The 13,983-nt window shown below is 37.2% G+C and overlaps 2 protein-coding genes across 4 annotated transcripts in view; one reads left to right on the top strand and one right to left on the bottom strand.

Annotated features, from left to right (window-relative positions):
* fip1l1a (factor interacting with PAPOLA and CPSF1a) overlaps window positions 1–7,470 on the top strand; it is a 71,879-nt gene extending 64,409 nt beyond the window's left edge. Inside the window, exon 17 of the mRNA XM_089118570.1 lies at window positions 7,190–7,470. The gene's annotated coding sequence lies outside the window, so the exon portion shown is untranslated. The remainder of the gene's footprint in view (window positions 1–7,189) is intronic.
* lnx1 (ligand of numb-protein X 1) overlaps window positions 1–9,043 on the bottom strand; it is a 44,251-nt gene extending 35,208 nt beyond the window's left edge. Inside the window, exons 1-2 of one of the 3 annotated variants that reach the window (XM_039692852.2) lie at window positions 8,787–9,043; window positions 3,757–4,256 (exon numbers count right to left, since the gene is read on the bottom strand). In XM_039692852.2, the coding sequence (XP_039548786.1) occupies window positions 3,757–4,184 (428 nt within the window). In that variant the 5' untranslated portion in view covers window positions 4,185–4,256; window positions 8,787–9,043. Of the gene's footprint in view, window positions 1–1,971; window positions 2,092–3,756; window positions 4,257–8,786 lie in introns of those variants that run through there. The other 2 variants (XM_039692851.2, XM_039692856.2) reach the window with 2 other exon arrangements.
* Between the last annotated feature and the right edge of the window lie 4,940 nt (window positions 9,044–13,983).

Below are 13,983 nucleotides of genomic sequence, written 5' to 3'. Positions count from 1 at the left end.
CGTGACATTTTGGACGGACGGTTTAGCCTGGTGTTCGCGGTGTTCGGAAGCCCCGAGTCCTGGCTGCTAAACTATTGTTGAAGATCCGCTCAGGAGTCATCCCAGATAGCAAACTGACATTGAATCAACGTGGAAATATGACATTGAAACAACGTTGATCTGACATTGTTTTGCTCATCGAATTAACGTTGAACCAACGTCAGACGCGTCATTCATTCAAAACTAACGGAAAATCAACTTGAAATCAACGCGTTGTTTCAACGTTAGGAAAGCAAACCAATTTTCGATTTCATTTAGCTTTGAAGAATGCCGCGTCTGACGTTGGTTCAACGTTAATTCGATGAGCAAAATCAACGTTGTTTCAATGTCATGAGAGACGTCGTTTCCACGTTGATTCAATGTCAGTTTGCTGTCTGGGATGTCAGTCTCTCATATTCCCAACTGTATATTTACTGATTCTTGTGATGAATAGAACATTTTGAGCCCCTTTGTCTTCTCGTGCAGGAGGTTGGTGTGTCAGTTTTACATGTTGGAAATCATACAAATTGGTTGTGATTTAAAAAAAAAAAATTGTCATAAATAAAAATGTGAAAAACCATACTTGGAAGATATTTGATTTTCAGTTTTAGATGGCAATGGTTGATTTGTTTTACTAAAAATAATAAATGCCACATAAAAATGTACAAACACGTACTTTGAAGACCATAATTAAGGTAATTAAGAAACAATAAGACGTAATATGAAAAATTGTTGTTTATTACACATCTGCAGATAGAGACAGACTGATCATTCACTGTAGCTGCTACAGCATTTGCGGCAGATCAGAAACGACCACAGCGGCGTATTTGTAATGATTAGACACAGCTTCCGCCATTGAATGAATATATCACTGTCCTTCGTGTCAAATATACATTTCGAATTAATAATTGTTCCTAGATTAACAAAACCTGCGGCGCTCGTTGACTAAAATCCTATTGTAAACATAATCCTCCAGCCATTTCGGCGCGTGACATACGTCACTCACGACACCCCGTTAGCGATTGGCTATGGCAGATCGTGAGTGACTTTGGGCAGATCCAATAGATTTGAACTTTAATAGTGAACCCGCCTACAAGGAAGAAAACATTTTTCAATGGAGCGGTTCCAGACTCTATGTGGAAATGAAATGAACAAGAGTCTGGTTGAACCAGGCTAGGGTTAAGGTAAGCCATATATTTATATAACGTTAAGTCAACGGCGTTCATATACAAGCTGAAAGGCGATTATGCGTCTTGATAGCACGGCAAAAATGGAAATACGAATTGGCGTGGCATACACACGTTACTTCATGAGATCAGTCTGTAGATAGATAGATAAGCTTGAAAATCCTTCAATCATTCTCCAAACAAACAACAACTCACAAGCTCACACAATCAGACAAAACTAGTTATAACTTTATAGATCAACCAAAACTTTACAGCGCCTTCAATAACTGTATGATTTGGTCACAGTATAGTATGTGCCATAAACAATATTGTATGTGAGGCAGCCCGAGGCGCTCCTATTTCCCCAGATATGATCTAGGGTTCCAGGAAAGTCTGTCTACCACTTTCTACATACATGCTGACAGACAAAGTGCATCTTGACTGCAAACAAAGACCAAAATACAGACACAAAACTATCTTTGGTACTAAACCCCAAAGCACATGCAAATAACATGCAAAGCAATCTAAAAAACATCAAAACGTCAACCAAGGCTGACTCAATACAACAGGTCTTCTAACCACATTGTAATAAGTCACCAGTGTGATGGATGGCTCACAATTTAACATCACAAGACCACAAAATGCTGGGAAACAAAACAAAAAAAAATCAAAAGCAGCTAATACTGAAAAAAAATGCTTTTAAGCTTACATGCATGGATTCAAGAGGAACTTTATAAAAAATTTCTCTTTCTCTCTCAATTGAAATAAATGGAAGGGCCATTCTTACATGGAGAGAGTCTTTGGCTGGTCCTTACAAGTGCTTGTTTCTCTGAAGTCCCGTCCCATTTTGAATGATGTCCAACTTTACAGTCCTGGACCAACTAAGACCACTGGCTTCCAGACCACATTGGAGACAGAAGGGAGAAGAAGAGAAAGACAAAGTAAGATGAACTGACAGCCCAAGAGCCCAGTATAAAAAGAGGGAGATGTGGGAGGGGAGAAGAGGAATAGTATGGAAAGAAGCAAGTGTGGGTTTTTCGGTTGACTGGAGAAAAGGGCAAGTTGATTATGTTTCCGTAAGTGGAATTTTAAATGAGAGGGAAACTTTCCATTAACAACAGTAACAAAATGCAATTAATTTCATTTGAGCCCTCAGGCTTGTAGAGCACTAATGATTCAGAAACAGTCCACAAGAACGACAGAAACTTCACCATCCTAAAAATGGTAAAAGTGAGGGAGAGATCCAATGTAAAGCATTAGTTAGTATAACGTCCCAAAGGCACTGAGATAGAAGATATCTTAGTCGGATAAACAGAGGTCACTTTGGGGTTGCTACCTCTGATGAGCGGAGAACAAAACAATCCTCTAACCAAATAAACAAACACACGCATACACACAGATGGAGATGTGCTCGACACATGTCTTCTATTCAGGCGGATCACTGACAAGAGGCTTTTATGAATGACAATGAATAAAGAGCTGCTTATGAATGCCAATGAGAAGATGAACTCTGAATTCAACACATCAGTCACTTTCAGCAATTCAACAATTTCTTATACAGTTCAATACCTCGATACCTTGAACTATGCTGAACAGTTCAATACCTTGAACTTGGACTGTCCTTTTCCAAAACTTCAAGATACCTTTAAATAAAGCCATCTAAAAATGAGTGCTTACTGAAAGAAGACTGAATGTCTGGATCAATATATAGGCTGGTGCTGGAAACTGAACAACATGAACAACATTCTTTTTGACCAATAGGGTTTTGTATCACGATTGCAAGCATTAAGATGCGGTCACACTAACAGTTGCTTGGTGAAATTACTCGGGCGATATCTAGTCATTTCAACGGGAATTGGTGTGATGAAGAATTTTGCCAGATAAACTTCCAGTGGCTGATAATTTTCCCTTCTCAAATCTGCAGGCAGACTCATAACTTATACAAGAAAGCAAAGCAGAAGATCCACAATGGACGATTATACAATGATCAATAAAAAGAGGCTATTTGGAAAGTGGTTATTTAAGGTTGGTTTGTTTGCTTTGCTGGAATAAATTGCTTTGGATCTTCATTTCAACATCTTTATTCCCATATTTCATTCATGGAATTTTGTATCATCTAGACCCGGTTTCTTTAAGCTAGGAAATTTTGCCCGGCAATGATAAATGTGACCACACCTTTAAGGTAAGGTTTCAGGAATGTGGAAAGATCTGGAAATTGACAGAAACTCAATATTAATGAAGTAACATTACTTAACTACTGCTGAAAAGTAAAAGGTGTTTTCCCAAGGTGGCTGCTCACTGTTTGCATCAACAGTCTGGCTTCTGCTGGCTATTTCATACTGCTACCAGGTGAAATAAAACTTTTCTCAAAAACAAATTTAAAATGGTTTCTACCCCCCCTGGTAGTATTAGGGTGATAATTGTTTGAAAGCAAAATTGCTCCAGGACCAACAGATGCGGATCCATGTCCTACTTGGCTAAATTGCATTGTGCATCTTCCACCATCCTAAATTGTATTAAGAAGCTCAAATCTTGTTTAGACCACTACTAGCTCTGAGGGTGATTTCCTCACCGGCTTCTGATGTGTCCCTCCATTTCTCCCCGCGACAGCACTTCAGTGCAGTGTTCGGTAAAGGGACAGGACACCATCAGTTTATCCAGCAGCTTGTGCACCAGCAGACTGGACTTTCGGCAGGTCTGTAGCATCAGCGGAGTGCGATCCACCGGGCAGAAGTCGCTCTCCAGTAGGAAGTTTGTCAAACACTCTTGGCAGTAGGTGTGCCCACACGGGGTGTCCAAGGGCCGAATCAAAGGCTGAAGGCATATGTGGCACATGAGGTCATCGTCCACCTCCTCTTTGTAGGTATATTCGTGGTTCTCCTCTTGTAGGTGGCGTTGTCCACAGACATGGCACAGGTCAGGAGGAGGGGAGGTGGGACTGACTCCTGTTGCACCGCAAACAGGCATCGCCACAGCACCCGCCTCTTCCTGATCACTCATTGTGTAATGGTAGGTATGGTGTAAAAGGTTGAAGCGTTACTAATCCGTCAGGTTGCTTTTTGAGCCATCCACCTGTAGGATCACATAAAAAAAGAAAAAAGGAACTGTAATTTATTGCAAATAGGTGTGTCCACATGACAATCTTGTTGGCTGTGTTTGCTGGAAAGGCAGGTCGCACACACCCAAAGACACAGTTTATCAAAAAGAGGCCATCAAAAAAAGATTTTTTACTTTCTGTCTGTTCCTCATCACACTTACTCTATGTTAAATTCCCTGTGTTGGCAGAAGGATGAATATCAAACTGATCCAAATCTCATTTTATATTCCACTGGCAACAGAAATATCAATATTGCACCTGAGATTATTAATAAACCCAGTTGGAGAAGAAGACAAAGATATAATTGAAAGTTATACAGTGGAAGTTTTTAGCATGGTCACACAGAGAACAGCCATTTTGCTAGCATTATTCTGGATGTTTCCAGAACCTTAAGTATTGTCGTTTAGCAGCTGTTTCTGAACTAGAATTTTGTCCATAACAACCACAGTAGGGCAATTATGCCTGGGTTTGTGTGAGCCTGTCATTTAGTAGTGAATTGTTTGTGTGCGTGTGTTTGTATGTGGCACGTGTAGTTCACATACAAGATTTGCTTTATTTTAAAGGGATAGTTCACCCTCAAGTGACTACTGTGTATCATGTACTCACCTTCATATGTCATTCTAAACATGTAACTTTATTTTTTTTTTCTATAAAACATGACAGTGGACTACTGTGTTTTATTGTACTTTTTAGTGTTTAAAGGGATAGTTCACCCAAAAATGAAAATTAAGTCATTAATTACTCACCCCCATTGCGTATTTTATTGCGTTCTTATTCTTCTACTTCTTGCGCAATTCTCGCGCAATATTAGCAATAACCGGTCGCGAACAGCCATGTAAACACCGGCAAAAACCTGAATATGCTCATATATATGATTTTAGCATGCAAGCTCAGTAACGTTACCAGCATCAAAGGTCAAACAAAGGTGATCGCTATCTGCCCCAAACTATTCATTATGCTGCTGTTGTTATTGTCTTTGGATACAGGAAGAAAAATCGGAAATGACGCATAAGCTCAACGTTACCAGCATCAAAGCGCAAACAAAGGAGATTGCAATCGGAAATGACGCATATTGCGTCTTAAGGTTTTCCGTACGTCTAGACGCTAACCGCGCGTCGCTGTTTACATCGGGATATTGTAATTCCATGTATACAGGAGAAACTCTCTCTGCTCACGCATGTAAACGCATGTAATGTTTCAGAATCCCGAATAGTGACCTTAACCCGACCATAACCCGAAAATTGTCTGCATGTAAACGTAGTCAGTGACTTTCTGGGCCATCAAGTTTCGATCCCTTAGGAGCCTATGTAGCAGTGATCCACCTCTCAGATTTAATCAAAAATATCTTCATTTGTGTTCTGAAGACGAACGAAGGTCTTACCGGGTTGGTACAGCATGTTGGTGAGTAATTAATGACTTAATTTTTATTTTTGGGTGAACTAACCCTTTGACAGCTGTTTCTCTCAATAAACTGTCATTTTATGCGAAATGCATAAATGTTCCACTGGGAAAATAACAGTAAACTGGTTTGGAAAAAGATACTATAGTGAGTAGTTCCATTTTAAACTTTATTTAAGAAGTCCTGTGGTCAGGAAGTCCTTGGATAAGACTGAGTGTGTCACCACACCTGTTGTAGCACACAAACAATTCACACGGGAGAGTGTGTACGGTTACAATGGGAGTGTGATTATTACAGCCATAAAATTTTATTTGGGGTGTCTCACCGAGGACAATCTCTCCTCTGAATACATTAAGTGTACACTTTCACAGCCTCCATCTTTCTGTGGGTTTCAATATGGCTTGTCTGATTTTGTGAAGTCACCCACTGCTGATTTGAAGAGGAAACCCTTGACCGACAGTGAACTGCAGATGAATGCATGAGAATAGCTTTATTGTCTACCACCTTGTAATCTGATCGGAGCTTAACCAGAACTATATAAGGACACACACTCCCACCCATAAATGAGCGTGCCCAAGGACACATTTCTACCTAGCAACCCTGTGTTCTCCGTAAATCATCATCTCTGTAATGATCCTTCAGAGTGACGACATGGCTTGAGTATGCTACTGCGTTGTATTAAACACATACGCCTACACACACACACACACACAATCACTTTTACCCTGCGGCTCTTATTCAATTGGAATTTTCCATTTTCTTTTGTCATCCCACATTCAAAGGCACTTCTATTAAAAAATCCATTGTCCTAAACAAACAGAATGACAGGACTTAATAGTTGCTCGTTTCATTTCACTCTCCTTTCTTCAACTCTTTCTCTCATATTTTCTGTAGGGAAGTACTATTGTTTCTCAAGTGACCTTTGATCCAGAGGAAAGCAATGGTAAGCGTAGAGAGTGTTAATGACATTCAACTGCACAATCAAACACGCACAAGTTACACACATACACAGCATTTTTTATCTTAAATCCAGTGGGATCAGTGTTTAATGACTGAAAATGCTGAAAATAATCCTTCAATAAATGCTTTTATGGAAGAATACACGCAGATACCCAGAATGTTCAATCATCGGGTAATGCTGTGCCTAATCAGCCATTTCTTTAAAAGCTCCAGTTAAAAATTGTCTTATGTGTTGTGTGTCAGCTTTTTTATCAGCACAGACAAACACATACTTTCCCATCACGCAAAGTGCACAATAATGCACCACTGAAGGAATTAATGCAAGCGTAGAAACAAAAAAATATAAAGTGGGACCTAAAAGTCTGCGATCACTGTTGTAAAAATGCTTCCTTATTGCATTTTTCCTGATAAAATATCATCTCTATGATTCCACCTGTGTTTCTGCCACAATAGAATGAATAAACATGCTCTACAATGGCAGCACAGAACAGAGAACAGAGGCGGCAGGGTGGATCTCTCTCTCTCTCTCTCTCTCTCTCTCTCTCTCAGGCCTGCTGTGGATCTGTCTTTGACTTCACCACACATCGTTCAGACATGTTTGAGCAGAAAATTCCACCGCATACCTGAATCTCTGGATGCTCTCATTACAGCCTGAACAGCGAATGAAGAGGTATAGAACATATCAATGCCGATTGGTGTGTTTATGTTTTAGCAATAAATATTAAATGAATATCAATAATTATATCTATAGAAAATGTATACAATTTATAACAAAACATATTTTAAATGGATTTATTTAGAAATGGTAAAATAAAAGAGTTGGTGATGTATTTTATTTTAAACTCATTTATAAAATATAATGTATTATTCATAAAATATATCTGGTAACAGGGTTGAATGGTTACATAATAGGCCCTAACAAGGAGCCTTGAGGCTCCCCTTTAATTAAACATTAAACTGTTGAATCATATAATGAATAATGCAATAAAACCACAATGATTAATGCAAATATAATAAGTATGTATAGTGGAAATTATGGATATAAATGAGCACAACCACAGAAAAAAAAATACTTACAAGATGACAGAATTGGGTGTTCTGAGTAAGTGAGTGCATAAAGAATTATTATTTTTTAAGTGGATATATATCTCAAATAAGACATTTTGGAAAAAAATCAGTCCATTTGAGAAATGAGGCTACATGTTTCTGGTATGTCGGAGAGGATCATCAGAATGCACACCAAAGAGTCTTCCAGTGTAGCTTTGGGAGAGTTACATAAGTGTTCATATGTAAATCTATAGTTCACCCCCACCCTTTGCATTTCTGTACCAACCCCTCTTCCTCTTCAACACCAATCTCTTCCAACACTCTTTCATTCAGTTCCTTTAGGCTCTTTTCTCAGTTACCCTATCTTTTTCCCCCACTCAACTCTTTATCATACATATACAGTGGGGTTTAAAAATAAGTATTTCATTGTTATTATAATTTTTTAAGCGTATTGAAGTACAAAATATATGGTTATGTAATATAAAACAATATATATATTAAAACATTTTTAAGTATATACTGTGTATATATATATAGCCTACTTAAAAACTTTTTAATTACAATTATGGATACATTTCTTCCATCTAGGAAATTACTATAATTTTGTACAGCTTAAGGTTTTATACTCCATATCAAATCATATCATATCATATATCATATCATATCATATCATATAAACTATCATATACAGTAAAATTCAATTTCCCATTTTCAGCTTAACACACGCACACACACTGACAGGTTTTCTGTTGGCTTTCCCTGCTAAACAGCTGGTGGTCAAAACTGCTGATACAAACTTGCTCTAACCAGACAATAATGATGATCGTTCTGAGTTAACAGTGTTTACACTACAAATATATATGAACAACATCACCTGCACCATGCTCACACACATGCCTCCATGTGCACAAACACACAAAATGTCCCAGGCATTATGACTTCAAAGGATTCATGTTGGTTTCTACACAAAAAAGTTTCTCCAAGTTGTGCTGAGTCAACAAGTACAAGATTATCAAACAAAAATCAGTATCAGGTGAAAGTTACAAGCAGAACGTGCTGAGTAAATACATACTAAGCCCGGTGTGGTTCTCAAGCTTACCTGAACAGGTAATCCAACCGCTCCGGCAGAGGGAAAATGAGAAGGGGAGAGTGAATGAGAGAAAGTAAAACAGAAAATAAAAGGACTTTGTCCCGGTGCGGCCACAAGTTAAAAATTTGCCTGATGCCTGGTATAAGGTGGGCTCTAGTGTGCTCTGTAAGTTGTCCTGGTGGTCTTCAAGAGATCATTTCAGTCCAGGGCCCCCGGCCATCCTATCATGCTCCGGGACGCCAACTAATGACGCACACATGCACAGACCTGATACAGGAAGTGAGAGAGAAGAGGCAGAGTTAAACAGTAGGCAGGTAAACAAGAGAACTGCCCCAACCTGCTCTGGTGAAGCTGGGAACTGGTTTACACACAATATGCACACACACACACACACACGCATTATTACTGTACAACTATAATGTATAAATAAATATATTACATTATGTGTACACTAAACAATACCAAAATGGATAAGAAATTCAATCAATTACAACATACAAAAAAGGTAAATGCACCCACACAAAACCGAATGCACTGGCAGTGTGTGGCAAGCTGTCCCTGAGAAATCCTTGTGTGTGACATGTCCCTGAGAAATCCTTGTACACAAACCTGAACAAAGTGCTTTAGGAACCCTAAACACTTCAATAAAGCTGCTTTTCACTATCCAAGGGCACACACCCATCCAACGACATCAGGTCGAGAAGATTGGCTTGTCATTTTTAGTGATGTGAAGGATGTTTGTGTGGATGGGGGTTACCTGCACAAAACCGCCTGTGCTTATTCATTTGTCTGCTGGCTGTGGTTTTAATTTCTCAGGGAAGAGTGTGTCATAATGTGTGTGTACTGTATGTATGTGTGTGAGAGAGAGAGAGTTTGTGTGATTTAGGCAGTTTTAACCACTGTAAAGTTCTCTCTCTTCCTGAGAAACATGATCAATTCAAGATTTTTTCCAATATTTTTCTTCAGCTGCCTAAAGTTTTGATGAAAAAGTTTGGTATTCAAACTAAGAAATATATCTATAGTTTTTGTAATAATAAACAACACATCAAAAAAAAAAAAAAAACTAAATCTGAGAGTTAGTAAACATTTTTTTGCCATAACATGCTAAGATAACATGACAGATAATCACATAATACAAATATGTTTTTATACAAATCATACAGACACAAGGAAATCACCTAATTACTGGGACTTTCAATTTTTTTTTTTTTTCCCCTAATAAATCAAATGGATTTTGAATTGAGTTTAGTCCAGTTTATAGAAAGGGAAAAATTGGATAAAATTTTTAAAATACTACAATTGTTAACTTTTAAATATTATTATTGTAAAACTTTTGTCTATTAACTTAAAACAGCGAGTAACATTGGCATAATCAAATATTTAAGAGCCAATGTCAAATCAGTATTTTACCTCTATGGTTTGTTGGTCAAAATTCAACATCTGCTGGTACTACCATACAGTATTTTATTCCAGAAATTAAATAAAAATGTTAACAAAGTTGCAATTTCCAGTGTTCATTTTTTCCAGTTTGGAATGAAGTCAATTGAGGTGGAATGTACTGCATGTTCAGATCTGCACCTGGGCCCCAGTTTTCACATTGAATATCAACAAGTAAATGCACAGAACAGTAATATTTTACAGTGAACAGTAAAATTTTCTGAAAATATAAATGATTACAGAGCAGTGAACTATCTATATATGGGGATAACTGGTCACTAAATAAATTAATACACATTATTCCATTTTATTCTCATTTTTTCCAAATACTCCTTTTAAATCAATTTCGAAATTCAGAGTTAATTCCATTTTCAATATCAGATTCATCAACAAATGACATTTTTACTTTTCACCTGGTGGGTTTCATCTAATGACGAGCGTGAAAAAAGTTCTGTATGACATGTCATTGCCAAATTTATTAAACATGAAAAGGAGGTCTGATTCCTCCAAACAGGTAGGCTATACCCGTAACTGAAATCAATCAGAGAGAACCAGAGGGTGTTTTTGCAACTACAAGCACATGCATGTTTGAATGAGACATGTATGTTTGTGTGTCATGTAGTAAATATTTAGACAGTTACTGCTCTCTAAATCATGCGAGAGAGATCACAAGTGTTTCGCTTTATAGCGTATTAGTTTGTTGGAATTTTGACCAAAGTTGTAAATATAACACTTGAAAGCATTTTCTTTCATGGCATGCCTAGATTTGAGACTTATGCTACAGTGGCTACAGCACTGCTTTACAATAAAATCAAGTGAAACCAGATCCTAAACCAAATCCCAAATTCCAGACTCCTGACTGCAGGCCTTGAATGTAACAAGAGAAAACAGAGGAGGACTGAAGGGATGGCAAAGATTGTGGTTTTTCCACATTCACAAAATGCACTGAAATAATGAAAAGATAGCTTATTGTGATGATAAGAGCAACAGTGGAGTGTAAGAGATATTAGAACAAAGCAGGCAATCAATCAGGTCTGACAGCTGTACAGGAGCCTATAACTTACCAGATGTTTACAGAGCTGCCTGCTTTGATTAATGGGAAATCAATGGACTACTTTAATCCATTTATTTTGAAATTTGATGAAATTTGAAATATATATATATTTTATTTTTTTCCAGATAAGGCACCCTGTCATGCTCTTATGCTGAACAAGGCTGTTTATATTTGATAAAATAATACATTAATATTGTTAAATATTACTGGTATTTAAATGAATATTTTTTATTGAATATATTTGTAATTTATTCCTGTGATGACAGCGCTGAATTCTCAGCATCAGTACTCCAGTGTTCAGTGTAAGAAATTATAGCCTGTTCCGACCAAACTTCCACTCCAATATATCTATTGAAATGTTTCTTCACTTAAAAGAGCTTATTTATCATAGAATCAATTCCTTACAATCTCAGTAATTATGTAAATAGGATTACAGAGTCATGGTTATCACCTATAGCGTGGGAGCGATATAGTGGGTATTTGAGAACCATCTTGATTAGGGGGCTTCAAATAGATGCTATCACCTTAAACATTTGGCCATTTTTATTTGAAAGAAGATCAAAGATGAGGGCACAGTGGGACCACTTTTTATTGTTATCCTCAATTTACATTTAGGCAGCTGTTACAACAAGAGCACTTCATTTACATTAAGAGTGGTAAACAGTAACAGGATAAAAGGTTGAAGATTTGAATGTTTTGGGTTCATTCTGATGCCGTTGAACCCGGTGCTTCGTGTGCCTTGCCACTGCTATGCTGTAATAAACTTAATTTTTGAAATCTCCAACGTCAACTTCATTTATTTTTTTACATCAGTGTCACATGAAAACATTCTGACATGCCGAGGAGACGGTTCTTATTATCCTTAATCAAATTGAATAGTTTTGTTGTTTAATATTTTTTATGGGATCCATGATGCATTTTTTCAGGATTCATTGATTAATAGAAAGTTCAAAAGAAAAGCATTTATTTTAAATGGATATCTTTTTTAACATTATAAATGTCTTGCATCCTGTATTAAAGGGATACTTTCAAATCAATTCAGCCGATTTTCTCATCAGTAACCAGACAGTTTCTGGTCTCATTGACTTCCATATAGGAAAAAAAATATACTATGGAAGTCAATGAGACACTGTCTGGTTACTGATATTCTTCTAAATATCAGAAAATCGTCTGAATGGATTCGAAAACGGTACAACCAAACTGTTTAACTCTGGGGGAGTGGTAAAATGAGCCTATTTCCAAAAAAAAAAAAAAAAAAAGTGGAGTATCCCTTTAATGTTTTAATTTCTCTCTATAAAAGAAAGTCTTTTTTCTTGTTTTATGGGGATTTCCATACACATAATGATTTTTATACTGTACAAACTGTATATTTAGTCCCCTTTCTGCTTTTTCACATAAAAAAATATGTGATTTATAAGCTGTTTTCCTCATGGTGACCAGACAATATCCTTTTGAAAAAAGACATTTGATTTTGTCCCCATAATGTGGGGTTTTGTGGGGCACACATGCACAAACAAACAAACTGCCATATGTGATTTACGGGGACTCTTCATAGGCTTTATGGTTTTCATACTATAGAAACTATAGTATATTCAATCCCCCCTAAACCTACCCATCACAGAAAATGTGCAATTTTTTTGAATGACAATAAAACACTGTTTAGTATGTTTTTAAAGCCATTTGGTTTACGAGAACACAGGAAGTGTCCTCATAAACAATGTTTATGTTACAATACTCATGTCATTATACATACTTGTGTCCTCATAAACCATGCCAGATCACGCACACGCACGCAAACTCAGACTTGACAGCACATCCAGGCCAACTTCATATGATGTTTTATCCCATTAAAAATGTATGAGCGCATTTGTGTGTACAATAAAATCTGCTTTTATGGATAAATCAGATTGCAGATTGTGTTTTAGTGGTCAACTTAATATCCACTTTCTACAAATCAACTAAACCAGTTGGATAAGACTTCTGAGAATCAGATCATCCAGTAACTCGCAGAGTGTTGTCATTGACACCAGCAGTGCTATTACATACTTTTCTTTTCTGTATCGTTATGAGCTTTTCCATCATTATAATAATGATAAAAAGCTCATGCAGTAAAACTCTCTCTCTCTCTCTCTCTCTCTCTCTCTCTCTCTCTCTCTCTCTCTCTCTCTCTCTCTCTCTCTCTCTCTCTCTCTCTCTCTCTCAAGGTGACTTTATGCTGTAATAAAACACACACACTCTATTTTTTTTTATTCTTCTGCTCATTCTATTGCTTGTTTTACACAAAGTAGTTTGCATCCTCTTCAAATTACGTCCACTTGTTTATCTCTTGCATTATTTCTTAGCTTAATTTCTCCATTCTCTTTAACCCTATATATTCACATGCAAAAACTAAATGACATTAAAAAATAAATAGTTAAAAAGGTACACCAACTAACTAACTGTTTATATATATTATATAAATGAATTAATTAGACAGAGGCACTAAAAAAAATGTGTAGAAGAGAGAGATAAAAAGTAAGTATCCACCAATCAGTCTGAATGGGTCTGACAGAGGTCAGGCTCCAAATCTGATTCATATCAAACTCTAAATCAGCCTGGGTGCAGGGCAGGCCATATCTAGTTCAGTTTCAGTCTAATCCAGTTCACAAATCCCAGTGTGAGTTCGGAAATTAAATAGCTTTCTGGCGTGGAGACAGTGCAGTCTGCCCTTAGCTG

This window comes from Pimephales promelas, chromosome 13, assembly GCF_988280905.1.
Source record: "Pimephales promelas chromosome 13, fPimPro1.hap1.1, whole genome shotgun sequence".
Classification (NCBI taxonomy): Eukaryota; Metazoa; Chordata; class Actinopteri; order Cypriniformes; family Leuciscidae; genus Pimephales; species Pimephales promelas.
Note: the sequence above shows the minus strand (reverse complement) of the source record. Positions and strands in the feature narration are given on the sequence as shown.